Genomic DNA, 13,815 nt, shown 5'->3' on the forward strand with positions numbered 1-13,815 from the left:
GTAGTTGCAGGAATCTAATTTCTAGGTTCAGGGAGAGCCCTTAAATACTAAATTTAAGGGCGTGTTTAGGTCTGGGGGGTTAGTAGCCAATGGCTACTAGTCCTGAGGGTGAGTTACACCCTCTTTGTGCCTCCTCCCAAGGGGAGGGGGTCACATCCCTAATCTTGCAGATGGAGGATTTCTAAAAGTTAGTCACTTCATCTCAGGACACCTTAGGGGCTGTCCTGACTGGCCAGTGACTCCTCCTTGTTGCTTTCTTTGTTCCCTCCAGCCTTGCCGCCAAAAGTGGGGGCCGTGGCCGGAGGGGGCGGGCAACTCCACTAAGCTGGAGTGCCCTGCTGGGCTGTGACAAAGGGGTGAGCCTTTGAGGCTCACCGCCAGGTGTTACAGCTCCTGCCTGGGGGAGGTGTTAGCATCTCCACCCAGTGCAGGCTTTGTTACTGGCCTCAGAGTGACAAAGGCACTCTCCCCATGGGGCCAGCAACATGTCTCTAGTGTGGCAGGCTGTTGGAACCAGTCAGCCTACACAGATAGTCGGTTAGGTTTCAGGGGGCACTTCTAAGGTGCCCTCTGTGGTGTATTTTACAATAAAATGTACACTGGCATCAGTGTGCATTTATTGTGCTGAGAAGTTTGATACCAAACTTCCCAGTTTTCAGTGTAGCCATTATGGTGCTGTGGAGTTCGTGTAAAACAGACTCCCAGACCATATACTCTTATGGCTACCCTGCACTTACAATGTCTAAGGTTTTGCTTAGACACTGTAGGGGCACAGTGCTCATGCACTGGTACCCTCACCTATGGTATAGTGCACCCTGCCTTAGGGCTGTAAGGCCTGCTAGAGGGGTGTCTTACCTATACTGCATAGGCAGTGAGAGGCTGGCATGGCACCCTGAGGGGAGTGCCATGTCGACTTACTCATTTTGTTCTCACTAGCACACACAAGCTGGTAAGCAGTGCGTCTGTGCTGAGTGAGGGGTCTCCAGGGTGGCATAATACATGCTGCAGCCCTTAGAGACCTTCCCTGGCATCAGGGCCCTTGGTACCAGTGGTACCAGTTACAAGGTGTAGGAAGTTGGCTCTGTATGTGCTATTTCAAAGTAAGGAGTAGCATGCACAGAGTCCAAGGGTTCCCCTTAGAGGTAAAATAGTGGTAAAAAGAGATAATACTAATGCTCTATTTTGTGGTAGTGTGGTCGAGCAGTAGGCTTATCCAAGGAGTAGTGTTAAGCATTTGTTGTACATACACATAGACAATAAATGAGGTACACACACTCAGAGACAAATCCAGCCAATAGGTTTTTATATAGAAAAATATCTTTTCTTAGTTTATTTTAAGAACCACAGGTTCAAATTCTACATGTAATATCTCATTCGAAAGGTATTGCAGGTAAGTACTTTAGGAACTTCAAATCATAAAAATTGCATGTATACTTTTCAAGTTATTGACAAATAGCTGTTTTAAAAGTGGACACTTAGTGCAATTTTCACAGTTCCTGGGGGAGGTAAGTTTTTGTTAGTTTTACCAGGTAAGTAAGACACTTACAGGGTTCAGTTCTTGGTCCAAGGTAGCCCACCGTTGGGGGTTCAGAGCAACCCCAAAGTCACCACACCAGCAGCTCAGGGCCGGTCAGGTGCAGAGTTCAAAGTGGTGCCCAAAACACATAGGCTAGAATGGAGAGAAGGGGGTGCCCCGGTTCCGGTCTGCTTGCAGGTAAGTACCCGCGTCTTCGGAGGGCAGACCAGGGGGGTTTTGTAGGGCACCGGGGGGGGGGGGGACACAAGTCCACACAGAAATTTCACCCTCAGCAGCGCGGGGGCGGCCGGGTGCCGTGTAGGAACAGGCGTCGGGTTCGCAATGTTAGTCTATGAGAGATCTCGGGATCTCTTCAGCGCTGCAGGCAGGCCAGGGGGGGATTCCTCGGGGAAACCTCCACTTGGGCAAGGGAGAGGGACTCCTGGGGGTCACTTCTGCAGTGAAAGTCCGGTCCTTCAGGTCCTGGGGGCTGCGGGTGCAGGGTCTCTCCCAGGCGTCGGGACTTTAGGTTCAAAGAGTCGCGGTCAGGGGAAGCCTCGGGATTCCCTCTGCAGGCGGCGCTGTGGGGGCTCAGGGGGGACAGGTTTTGGTACTCACAGTATCAGAGTAGTCCTGGGGTCCCTCCTGAGGTGTTGGATCGCCACCAGCCGAGTCGGGGTCGCCGGGTGCAGTGTTGCAAGTCTCACGCTTCTTGCGGGGAGCTTGCAGGGTTCTTTAAAGCTGCTGGAAACAAAGTTGCAGCTTTTCTTGGAGCAGGTCCGCTGTCCTCGGGAGTTTCTTGTCTTTTCGAAGCAGGGGCAGTCCTCAGAGGATGTCGAGGTCGCTGGTCCCTTTGGAAGGCGTCGCTGGAGCAGGATCTTTGGAAGGCAGGAGACAGGCCGGTGAGTTTCTGGAGCCAAGGCAGTTGTCGTCTTCTGGTCTTCCTCTGCAGGGGTTTTCAGCTAGGCAGTCCTTCTTCTTGTAGTTGCAGGAATCTAATTTTCTAGGGTTCAGGGTAGCCCTTAAATACTAAATTTAAGGGCGTGTTTAGGTCTGGGGGGTTAGTAGCCAATGGCTACTAGCCCTGAGGGTGGGTACACCCTCTTTGTGCCTCCTCCCAAGGGGAGGGGGTCACAATCCTAACCCTATTGGGGGAATCCTCCATCTGCAAGATGGAGGATTTCTAAAAGTTAGAGTCACTTCAGCTCAGGACACCTTAGGGGCTGTCCTGACTGGCCAGGGACTCCTCCTTGTTTTTCTCATTATTTTCTCCGGCCTTGCCGCCAAAAGTGGGGCCTGGCCGGAGGGGGCGGGCAACTCCACTAGCTGGAGTGTCCTGCTGGGTTGGCACAAAGGAGGTGAGCCTTTGAGGCTCACCGCCAGGTGTGACCATTCCTGCCTGGGGGAGGTGTTAGCATCTCCACCCAGTGCAGGCTTTGTTACTGGCCTCAGAGTGACAAAGGCACTCTCCCCATGGGGCCAGCAACATGTCTCGGTTTGTGGCAGGCTGCTAAAACTAGTCAGCCTACACAGATAGTCGGTTAAGTTTCAGGGGGCACCTCTAAGGTGCCCTCTGTGGTGTATTTTACAATAAAATGTACACTGGCATCAGTGTGCATTTATTGTGCTGAGAAGTTTGATACCAAACTTCCCAGTTTTCAGTGTAGCCATTATGGTGCTGTGGAGTTCGTGTTTGACAAACTCCCAGACCATATACTCTTATGGCTACCCTGCACTTACAATGTCTAAGGTTTTGTTTAGACACTGTAGGGGTACCATGCTCATGCACTGGTACCCTCACCTATGGTATAGTGCACCCTGCCTTAGGGCTGTAAGGCCTGCTAGAGGGGTGTCTTACCTATACTGCATAGGCAGTGAGAGGCTGGCATGGCACCCTGAGGGGAGTGCCATGTCGACTTACTCGTTTTGTCCTCACTAGCACACACAAGCTGGCAAGCAGTGTGTCTGTGCTGAGTGAGAGGTCTCCAGGGTGGCATAAGACATGCTGCAGCCCTTAGAGACCTTCCTTGGCATCAGGGCCCTTGGTACTAGAAGTACCAGTTACAAGGGACTTATCTGGCTGCCAGGGTCTGCCAATTGTGGATACAAAAGTACAGGTTAGGGAAAGAACACTGGTGCTGGGGCCTGGTTAGCAGGCCTCAGCACACTTTCAATTGTAAACATAGCATCAGCAAAGGCAAAAAGTCAGGGGGCAACCATGCCAAGGAGGCATTTCCTTACACAAGGGACTTATCTGGATGCCAGGGTGTGCCAATTGTGGAATCAAAAGTACAGGTTAGGGAAAGAACACTGGTGCTGGGGCCTGGTTAGCAGGCCTCAGCACACTTTCAATTCAAAACATAGCATCAGCAAAGGCAAAAAGTCAGGGGGTAACCATGCCAAGGAGGCATTTCCTTACATATTGCTTACTTTGAAATAGTGCAAACAGAGCCGACTTCCTACAGTACTTAAGAATTTGGCTGTACCTAATTTGTCAGTTCGTTCATCTGCTCTGGGTAGGGTGTGCATCTGTCTTGGTGACAGAATTGAGTCCTCCGTAGTCCACACAGAACCTCATTTCTCTTGCCACCTTTGGTATGAGGTTTGGGCACTAAGACCACTGGGCTAGCCCAGGGCCTGTCAGTGCTTAATTACCCTTAACTCCAGCATGTTGTGGACTTCCACTTAGATGCTCTGTTTGACTTGGTCAGACTGTCTGTACAGTGTTGATCTGACAGATAAACTGTCTCCTTTGTCCACATCATGGGTACAGAGGTGTGTCTGACCAGGGGTCAAAGAGCGCCGCATACTGCTGTAGGACTTGCCTAAATAGACCACTCTATCTACTGTCTCATCTTTAGGGTCAGTTGAGAGGTCAGGGATAGGTTCACTCCCTGCTTCCTGATCCTCATCAGCATGGTTATATCTGCCCTATCATAGAGCTTAAGGCGGTTATCATGGATCACCCTCTTGGGTGTCCTGCTAGTGCCCAGGTCCACCAAGTAAGTGACCTGACTCTTCTAGTGTTTAAGGACCATTTCATCTGTCCTGTAGTGCCCTGGGAGCCACAGGCTTCAGAACTCAAACTTTCTGCCCTGGGTGGAATTCTTCCAGTGCAGCCTTTTAGGCATGCCACAACTTCTGTAGTTGTTGGCTGGCCTCAGGGTTTTTGGATGCCTTTACCATGTATTCAGCCACCCTAGAGCGGAAGCCAAGCACATAGTCCACCACATCGCGTTTAGGCTCACGGAAAGGTCTCTCCCTGCACTTCTGATAGGGGTCGTCTTGACTTGTTCTCGTGACTCGAAAAAGCCTCTTCTAAGGAAAACACCTTGTAACACTCCGAGCCCAACACTAGATGGAGTTGTGCAAAGCATGTGAATGTGCAGCACTACATGCCACGAACAGATGTGTACTGGGTGAGTAAAATGTTCCATATATAGTATGTACTTACCTCCAGTGGGGGCACTACCTATAAGTCATCTAGTTCAGAGTTATTTTAAATTTATTTATTTAAAAAAAAAATTGCAACTGTGGTTACTTTCATGTGAAGTTACTGTGGTATTTCAAATGCTTTACACTCCTAGATGAGTCTTGGCTGCTACCACTAGAGAGCTCTGGCTTCCTAGGCCCTGTTTCACTAACAGGGGTTGCCTGGACTTGGTATAAGGGGCAAACACCATAGGTGTCATCACATACCAGGTCTGCTCTCTACGCTCCAAATGCTAAAAGTATTCCATGCTGCAGACAGGTATAGCTTACACTTTCTATGTTCATTTTGTGCTTTTATCTTATGTTAAGTACTCAGCATTAATAGTTATTTTTTATTTCTAGTCCTTAATGGATCAGTACTTCTCACGTATGCGCGCCTTGATGTCCAGTAAGGAATTACCAGCAAGAATTCGCTTTCTGCTGCAGGTAAGCTAGTTTGTCAATGTTTAACCCTTTACTGGAAAAGCAGCAAATGGATATTCATTATATATTCTTTTCAGGATACCGTGGAGTTACGAGGAAATCGCTGGACTCCTCGTAAAGCTTTCATAGACAATGGACCAAAGACTATCAATCAAGTCCGTCAAGAGGCTTCAAAAGTGAGTCTTGTTTTAAAAGTACTGCATCATAGAGATTAGTCCAGTCACCATGTATTATGGTGGTGTTGCTACTCCCGGCGTTTTTTGTCCTGTTGTAGTTGTTACTACACAATTAGCTACTCTTCCTTTACTGGATAATACAGCATCTAGGTTCCCTTTTCTTTGACGCTTATTCATTCAAGTCAGTTATTTTTTTTTTTTTTCCTCCCTCTGCTGCAGATTGTGTGACTGCTTCAGCCCACCATATTGTACAGATCTGTGCTTTTTTAAAATTCTTACTGGAATGTGCCTTTTTCCATAGATCTCAATTGCAAGCTTAGAGGTTCTTCAGCACTGGGTTCATGTGCTAACATTCACGCTTGCGGGGGGCAGGGTGGTGTTTGGTGGTTGCTCATGTTAATCTTAAAATAGCAGTATGAATGATTTTGCAACTTGCCTCAAAGGCCATAAACTAGTGCCCTTTTAGTAGCACTTGGCTCATTGGATGTGAACCTTAACTCCACCCAGTGAGGTGTCGCTCTCCCCCTCCGGTCATCTCACCTGCTTTTCTACTGCAGGTCGTAAAGAACGTGCTTCCTATAGCGTTCTTCATATAGAATTTGGGTAAGTCTACCAGGAGTCTCCAGCCTTTTAAATAGAAGAGGAACTTCAGATAAGTGAAAACTGGCATGAGCTACTGCCCAATATATAAAATAGGTAAGGATTCCTAAAAAGGATTTGAAATAAAAGGGAAAAAGAAGGTAGAGCAGTAAGAGACAAACTGGAAGCAAAAAGAAATGGTACAAAAGTGTGAAGGAAATTTGGAAGGGAAAAAGGAATGAACAGAAGGAACAAAGAGAATGAAGAAAGCGAGGGGCATGGGAGGAAAATGAGAAATAAAGAGAAGGAAAGCGAAAGTTACTGCGATGGAAACACAAAGGGAAAGGAGTGATGGACAGAAAAGTGGAGGCCCAACATTCCAGGTCTTAAAAGGCAGGAGCCTGCACATGTTTAACAAGAGTGGCATCTATGCAGCTCCTGCACACCCTTCTCTGACACGGAGCCTGGTTTGTTATTTTTTTAATTTTTTTTTTTTTTTAATTAGATCATAGGTAGGAAATTTAATGCTTAACACCTTTCAGTAAACTAATCTGGATTAGCCTGTGAGCTACTGGCAGCTCACGATAGACATTTGGAGAATCCTGGTGTACTTTATTTCAGTAAGTTTCTGATGTACACGTCAACATGCAGAGTTCACCAGTCGTTTACCATCATGGATCTCGAGGTACTGAAAGACTAATCTGAGCATAAGCTAAATTTCTAAAGGGTCTATCGAATTACTGTTTTTTTGTGGGGGATGGGAGATATTCCTGAGGGGCGGGGGAGATTCCAGAGAGGCCAGATGAAGACACCATTACAGTCCTGTGGGAACTGCCCTCAAGTTCTCACAAAGGCAAGTCCCTGGTCTGTGTTCTTTGCCTTCCAGTCAGCCACCAAATGAGAACTGCAATGCTTGCTCGGTCTTCACGTCTAAGACACTAAGCGTGAGGGGGAGAGACTGAGATGAGCCCATTACAACATGCATTGTCAACAGATAACACCATCCTTAAAGGACCTGGGTCTCAAGCGATGAGGAAAATGATGCCAAGGAAGCTGAGGGAGAGACTTCGGATGTAGAACTTAAATTGCCAACATTAAAGGTCAAGCAACCAAAAAGTTGGAGACCATGGGTAAATCATTGATAACTGCCAGTCATGAAAATCCTACTCAAGGGTGTATAAGTGGAGCCTCTACTTGGAACATTTGCTGACTGCAGGTACGCCGTCAGACCGAACACCTCTGATCCTTCGAAAGACTCCACAGGAGAACACGAGAAATCAGTCGTGAAAAGATGCTCGAGAGTCAAACAAGACTGGCTGCTAGCAGAACTCTGAAGCTCGATGACTGATGTGCCTTTGAAGGACTTCAACACCGAAGAGGAAGACTGAGTCTTGACACCCAAGAAAAGATGGCAGAGATAGAACCAAAAAAAAGCGTCCTGAAGCTGAGATGGCTGCTCATCCAGAAAGAGGGATGTCAATGAGTCTGAAGGGGTTTCACATACCTCAAACGACTTGGACAACGTAAGAACACATGGACAAAGAGGTAAAGGAACTTGTCTCCCCTTTCTCAAGAGGAGGAATGTAGGAAGTTGGCTCTGTATGCACTATTTCAAAGTAAAGAATAGTATGCACAGAGTCCAAGGGTTCCCCTTAGAGCTAAGATAGTGGCAAAAAGAGAATACTAATGCTCTATTTTGTGGTAGTGTGGTCGAGCAGTAGGCTTATCAGAGGGGTAGTGTTAAGCATGTGTTGTACATACACAGAGGCAATAAATGAGGAACACACACTCAGACAATTCCAGGCCAATAGGTTTTTGTATAGAAAAATATCTTTTCTTAGTTTATTTTAAGAACCACAGGTTCAAATTCTACATGTAATATCTCATTTGAAAGGTATTGCAGGTAAGTACTTTAGGAACTTTGAATAATCACAATAGCATATATATACTTTTTACATAAAACACATATAGCTGTTTTAAAAGTGGACACAGTGCAATTTTCACAGTTCCTAGGGGAGGTAAGTTAATGTTAGTTCTTGCAGGTAAGTAAACCACCTACGGGGTTCAAGTTTGTGTCCAAGGTAGCCCACCATTGGGGGTTCAGAGCAACCCCAAAGTTACCACACCAGCAGCTCAGGGCCGGTCAGGTGCAGAGTTCAAAGTGGTGCCCAAAACAGATAGGCTTCAATGGAGAAGGGGGTGCCCCGGTTCCAGTCTGCCAGCAGGTAAGTACCCGCATCTTCGGAGGGCAGACCAGGTGGGTTTTGTAGGGCACCGGAGGGGGGGGGGGGGGGGGTGGACACACAAGTCCACACAAAGTACACCCTCAGCAGCGCGGGGGTGGCCGGGTGCAGTGTGCAAACAAGCGTCTGGTTTGTAATAGGAATCAATGGGAGACCAAGGGGTCTCTTCAGCGGTGCAGGCAGGCAAGGGGGGGGCTCCTCAGGGTAGCCACCACCTGGGCAAGGGAGAGGGCCTCCTGGGGGTCACTCCTGCACTGGAGTTCCGATCCTTCAGGTCCTGGGGGTGCGGGTGCAGGGTCTTTTCCAGGCGTCTGTATTTCAGTCAGGCAGTCGCGGTCAGGGGGAGCCTCGGGATTCCCTCTGCAGGCGTCGCTGTGGGGGCTCAGGGGGGACAACTTTGGTTACTCAGTCTTGGAGTCGCCTGGGGGTCCTCCCTGTAGCGTCGTTTCTTCACCAGTCGAGTCTGGGTCGCCGGTTGCAGTGTTGCAAGTCTCACGCTTCTGGCCGGAATTGCAGGGGTGTAGGAAGTTGGCTCTGTATGTACTATTTCAAAGTAAGGAATAGTATGCACAGAGTCCAAGGGTTCCCCTTAGAGGTAAGATAGTGGCAAAAAGAGATAATACTAATGCTCTATTTTGTGGTAGTGTGGTCGAGCAGTAGGCTTATCCAAGGAGTAGTGTTAAGCATTTGTTGTACATACACAAGACAATAAATGAGGTACACACACTCAGAGACAAATCCAGCCAATAGGTTTTTCTATAGAAAAATATTTTTTCTTAGTTTATTTTAAGAACCACAGGTTCAAATTCTACATGTAATATCTCATTCGAAAGGTATTGCAGGTAAGTACTTTAGGAACTTCAAATCATCAAAATTGCATGTATACTTTTCAAGTTATTGACAAATAGCTGTTTTAAAAGTGGACACTTAGTGCAATTTTCACAGTTCCTGGGGGAGGTAAGTTTTTGTTAGTTTTACCAGGTAAGTAGGACACTTACAGGGTTCAGTTCTTGGTCCAAGGTAGCCCACCGTTGGGGGTTCAGAGCAACCCCAAAGTCACCACACCAGCAGCTCAGGGCCGGTCAGGTGCAGAGTTCAAAGTGGTGCCCAAAACACATAGGCTAGAATGGAGAGAAGGGGGTGCCCCGGTTCCGGTCTGCTTGCAGGTAAGTACCCGCGTCTTCGGAGGGCAGACCAGGGGGGTTTTGTAGGGCACCGGGGGGGACACAAGTCCACACAGAAATTTCACCCTCAGCAGCGCGGGGGCGGCCGGGTGCAGTGTAGAAACAAGCGTCGGGTTCGCAATGTTAGTCTATGAGAGATCTCGGGATCTCTTCAGCGCTGCAGGCAGGCAAGGGGGGGATTCCTCGGGGAAACCTCCACTTGGGCAAGGGCGAGGGACTCCTGGGGGTCACTTCTCCAGTGAAAGTCCGGTCCTTCAGGTCCTGGGGGCTGCGGGTGCAGGGTCTCTCCCAGGCGTCGGGACTTTAGGTTCAAAGAGTCGCGGTCAGGGGAAGCCTCGGGATTCCCTCTGCAGGCGGCGCTGTGGGGGCTCAGGGGGGACAGGTTTTGGTACTCACAGTATCAGAGTAGTCCTGGGGTCCCTCCTGAGGTGTTGGATCGCCACCAGCCGAGTCGGGGTCGCCGGGTGCAGTGTTGCAAGTCTCACGCTTCTTGCGGGGAGCTTGCAGGGTTCTTTAAAGTTGCTGGAAACAAAGTTGCAGCTTTTCTTGGAGCAGGTCCGCTGTCCTCGGGAGTTTCTTGTCTTTTCGAAGCAGGGGCAGTCCTCAGAGGATGTCGAGGTCGCTGGTCCCTTTGGAAGGCGTCGCTGGAGCAGGATCTTTGGAAGGCAGGAGACAGGCCGGTGAGTTTCTGGAGCCAAGGCAGTTGTCGTCTTCTGGTCTTCCGCTGCAGGGGTTTTCAGCTGGGCAGTCCTTCTTCTTGTAGTTGCAGGAATCTAATTTTCTAGGGTTCAGGGTAGCCCTTAAATACTAAATTTAAGGGCGTGTTTAGGTCTGGGGGGTTAGTAGCCAATGGCTACTAGCCCTGAGGGTGGGTACACCCTCTTTGTGCCTCCTCCCAAGGGGAGGGGGTCACAATCCTAACCCTATTGGGGGAATCCTCCATCTGCAAGATGGAGGATTTCTAAAAGTTAGAGTCACTTCAGCTCAGGACACCTTAGGGGCTGTCCTGACTGGTCAGTGACTCCTCCTTGTTTTTCTCATTATCTTCTCCGGCCTTGCCGCCAAAAGTGGGGCCTGGCCGGAGGGGGCGGGCAACTCCACTAGCTGGAGTGTCCTGCTGGGTTGGCACAAAGGAGGTGAGCCTTTGAGGCTCACCGCCAGGTGTGACAATTCCTGCCTGGGGGAGGTGTTAGCATCTCCACCCAGTGCAGGCTTTGTTACTGGCCTCAGAGTGACAAAGGCACTCTCCCCATGGGGCCAGCAACATGTCTCGGTTTGTGGCAGGCTGCTAAAACTAGTCAGCCTACACAGATAGTCGGTTAAGTTTCAGGGGGCACCTCTAAGGTGCCCTCTGTGGTGTATTTTACAATAAAATGTACACTGGCATCAGTGTGCATTTATTGTGCTGAGAAGTTTGATACCAAACTTCCCAGTTTTCAGTGTAGCCATTATGGTGCTGTGGAGTTCGTGTTTGACAAACTCCCAGACCATATACTCTTATGGCTACCCTGCACTTACAATGTCTAAGGTTTTGTTTAGACACTGTAGGGGTACCATGCTCATGCACTGGTACCCTCACCTATGGTATAGTGCACCCTGCCTTAGGGCTGTAAGGCCTGCTAGAGGGGTGTCTTACCTATACTGCATAGGCAGTGAGAGGCTGGCATGGCACCCTGAGGGGAGTGCCATGTCGACTTACTCGTTTTGTCCTCACTAGCACACACAAGCTGGCAAGCAGTGTGTCTGTGCTGAGTGAGAGGTCTCCAGGGTGGCATAAGACATGCTGCAGCCCTTAGAGACCTTCCTTGGCATCAGGGCCCTTGGTACTAGAAGTACCAGTTACAAGGGACTTATCTGGATGCCAGGGTCTGCCAATTGTGGATACAAAAGTACAGGTTAGGGAAAGAACACTGGTGCTGGGGCCTGGTTAGCAGGCCTCAGCACCCTTTCAATTGTAAACATAGCATCAGCAAAGGCAAAAAGTCAGGGGGCAACCATGCCAAGGAGGCATTTCCTTACAAGGGGTCTTTAAAGTTGCTGCTCTGGAAACAAAGTTGCAGTTTTTGTTGAACAGGGCCGCTGTTCTCGGGAGTTTCTTGGTCCTTTTAGAGCAGGGCAGTCCTCTGAGGATTCAGAGGTCGCTGGTCCTGGGGATAGTGTCGCTGGAGCAGTTTTCTTCCGAAGGGGGGAGACAGGCCAGTAGACCTGGGGCCAAGGCAGTTGGTGTCTCCGTCTTCTCTGCATGGTTTTTCAGCTCAGCAGTCCTCTTATTCTTAGGTTGCAGGAATCTGAGTTCCTAGGTTCTGGGGAGCCCCTAAATACTGAATTTAGGGGTGTTTTTAGATCTGGGAGGGCAGTAGCCAATGGCTAACTGTCCTTGAGGGCGGGTACACCCTCTTTGTGCCTCCTCCCTGAGGTGAGGGGGGCACATCCCTATTGGGGGAATCCTCTTTCTACAAGATGGAGGATTTCTAAAAGTCAGTCACCTCAGCTCAGGACACCTTAGGGGCTGTCCTGACTGGCCAGTGACGACTCCTTGTTTTTCTCATTATCTCTCCTGGACTTGCTGCCAAAAGTGGGGGCTGGGTCCAGGGGGCGGGCATCTCCACTAGCTGGAGTGCCCTGGGGCATTGTAACACGAAGCTTGAGCCTTTGAAGCTCACTGCTAGGTGTTACTGTTCCTGCAGGGGGGAGGTGTGAAGCACCTCCACCCAGAGCAGGCTTTGTTTCTGTCCTCAGAGCACGAAGGCTCTCACCGTATGGGGTCAGACACTCGTCTCAGCAGCAGGCTGGCACAGACCAGTCAGTCCTGCACTAAACAATTGAGTAAAATAGGGGATATCTCTAAGATGCCCTCTGTGTGCATTTTTTAATACATCCAACACTGGCATCAGTGTGGGTTTATTATTCTGATAAGTTTGATACCAAACTTTCCAGTATTCAGTGTAGCCATTATGGAGCTGTGGAGTTCGTTTTTGACAGACTCCCAGACCATATACGCTTATGGCTACTCTGCACTTACAATGTCTAAGGTTTTGTTTAGACACTGTAGGGGCATAGTGCTCATGCACCTATGCCCTCACCTGTGGTATAGTGCACCCTGCCTTAGGGCTGTAAGGCCTGCTAGAGGGGTGACTTATCTATGCCACAGGCAGTGTGAGGTCCAAAACTCACACACAGATATTTAAGGCCAAGGGGAGGCCACTGCCAACAGGCCATGGCTTAACCCATCGAAAAGGTGACCAAACATCGGCACTGAAAAAGGCCAGGGATTTGCCGAAGACTTTGACGCCGATCGAAATTCCGGCACCGAACGATCTCGACACCCGAGAGTTCAACTCACCCAAAGTGAGAAATAAATTCGAAACCGAAAGACTATCTGAAACCTTGGTACTGAAAAAAGCGGCTTTGGAGCCGAAAAGAAGCTCTTTCACAGAAGAGCAAGGACTTTCCAGCCAAATGAAGGAAAGACCCAGATTTGAGCAGGAATTAAGTATGGAAGAACTGAACCATACTCAAAGGAGGTTGCATATCCAGAAAGAGACTGGAAAAATACAAACTACCTCCAATCATCAAGTCTAAAAGGAAACTCTCATTTCAGGAGACAGAAATGCAGCCTAAGGCAAAGGTGGTTAGAGACGAATCCCCACCACCAAGGTTTTCACCACAACCGTCCCCACCACACTCAGCACGACTGTCTCCAGTGGGAACACCTCCAATGCAGTCACCCACACATACAGGGATGACACAGGATGATGCTGATGCATGGGACTTATATGATGCACCAGTTTCAGATAACAGTTCGGATTGTTATCCAACAAAGCTGTCACCTCCAGAAGACAGTACTGCGTATACGCAGGTACTATCCAGGGCAGCTACGTTCCACAACGTAGAAATGCACTCTGAGCCAATAGAGGATGATTTCCTGTTCAACCGCTTGGCATATACCCACGCTTCCTATCAGTCTGCCAATGCTCCCGGGTATGCTCAAACACGCAAAGCAAGTATTCCAGGAGCCAGTTAAGGGAAGGGCTATCACGCCTAGGGTTGAGAAGTACAAGCCGCCCCCAACAGATCCTGTGTTCATAACACAACAACTTACACCGGACTCAGTGGTTGTAGGAGCAGCAAGAAAGAGCAAACTCTCAATCGTCAGACGCTCCACCGCCTGACAAAGAGCAGAAAGTTTGACGCTGCGGGCA

General features: G+C 49.1%; 1 protein-coding gene across 5 annotated transcripts in view; it reads left to right on the forward strand.

Annotated features, from left to right (window-relative positions):
• Positions 1 to 13,815, forward strand: part of EIF4G2 (eukaryotic translation initiation factor 4 gamma 2) — a 269,529-nt gene that overhangs the window by 45,042 nt on the left and 210,672 nt on the right. For all 5 annotated transcript variants that reach the window (XM_069223604.1, XM_069223608.1, XM_069223605.1 and 2 more), the window contains 2 exons: positions 5,351 to 5,434; positions 5,509 to 5,607. In XM_069223604.1, the coding sequence (XP_069079705.1) occupies positions 5,351 to 5,434; positions 5,509 to 5,607 (183 nt within the window). The remainder of the gene's footprint in view (positions 1 to 5,350; positions 5,435 to 5,508; positions 5,608 to 13,815) is intronic.

Source organism: Pleurodeles waltl, chromosome 3_1 (assembly GCF_031143425.1).
Source record: "Pleurodeles waltl isolate 20211129_DDA chromosome 3_1, aPleWal1.hap1.20221129, whole genome shotgun sequence".
In the NCBI taxonomy this organism is placed as follows: domain Eukaryota; kingdom Metazoa; phylum Chordata; class Amphibia; order Caudata; family Salamandridae; genus Pleurodeles; species Pleurodeles waltl.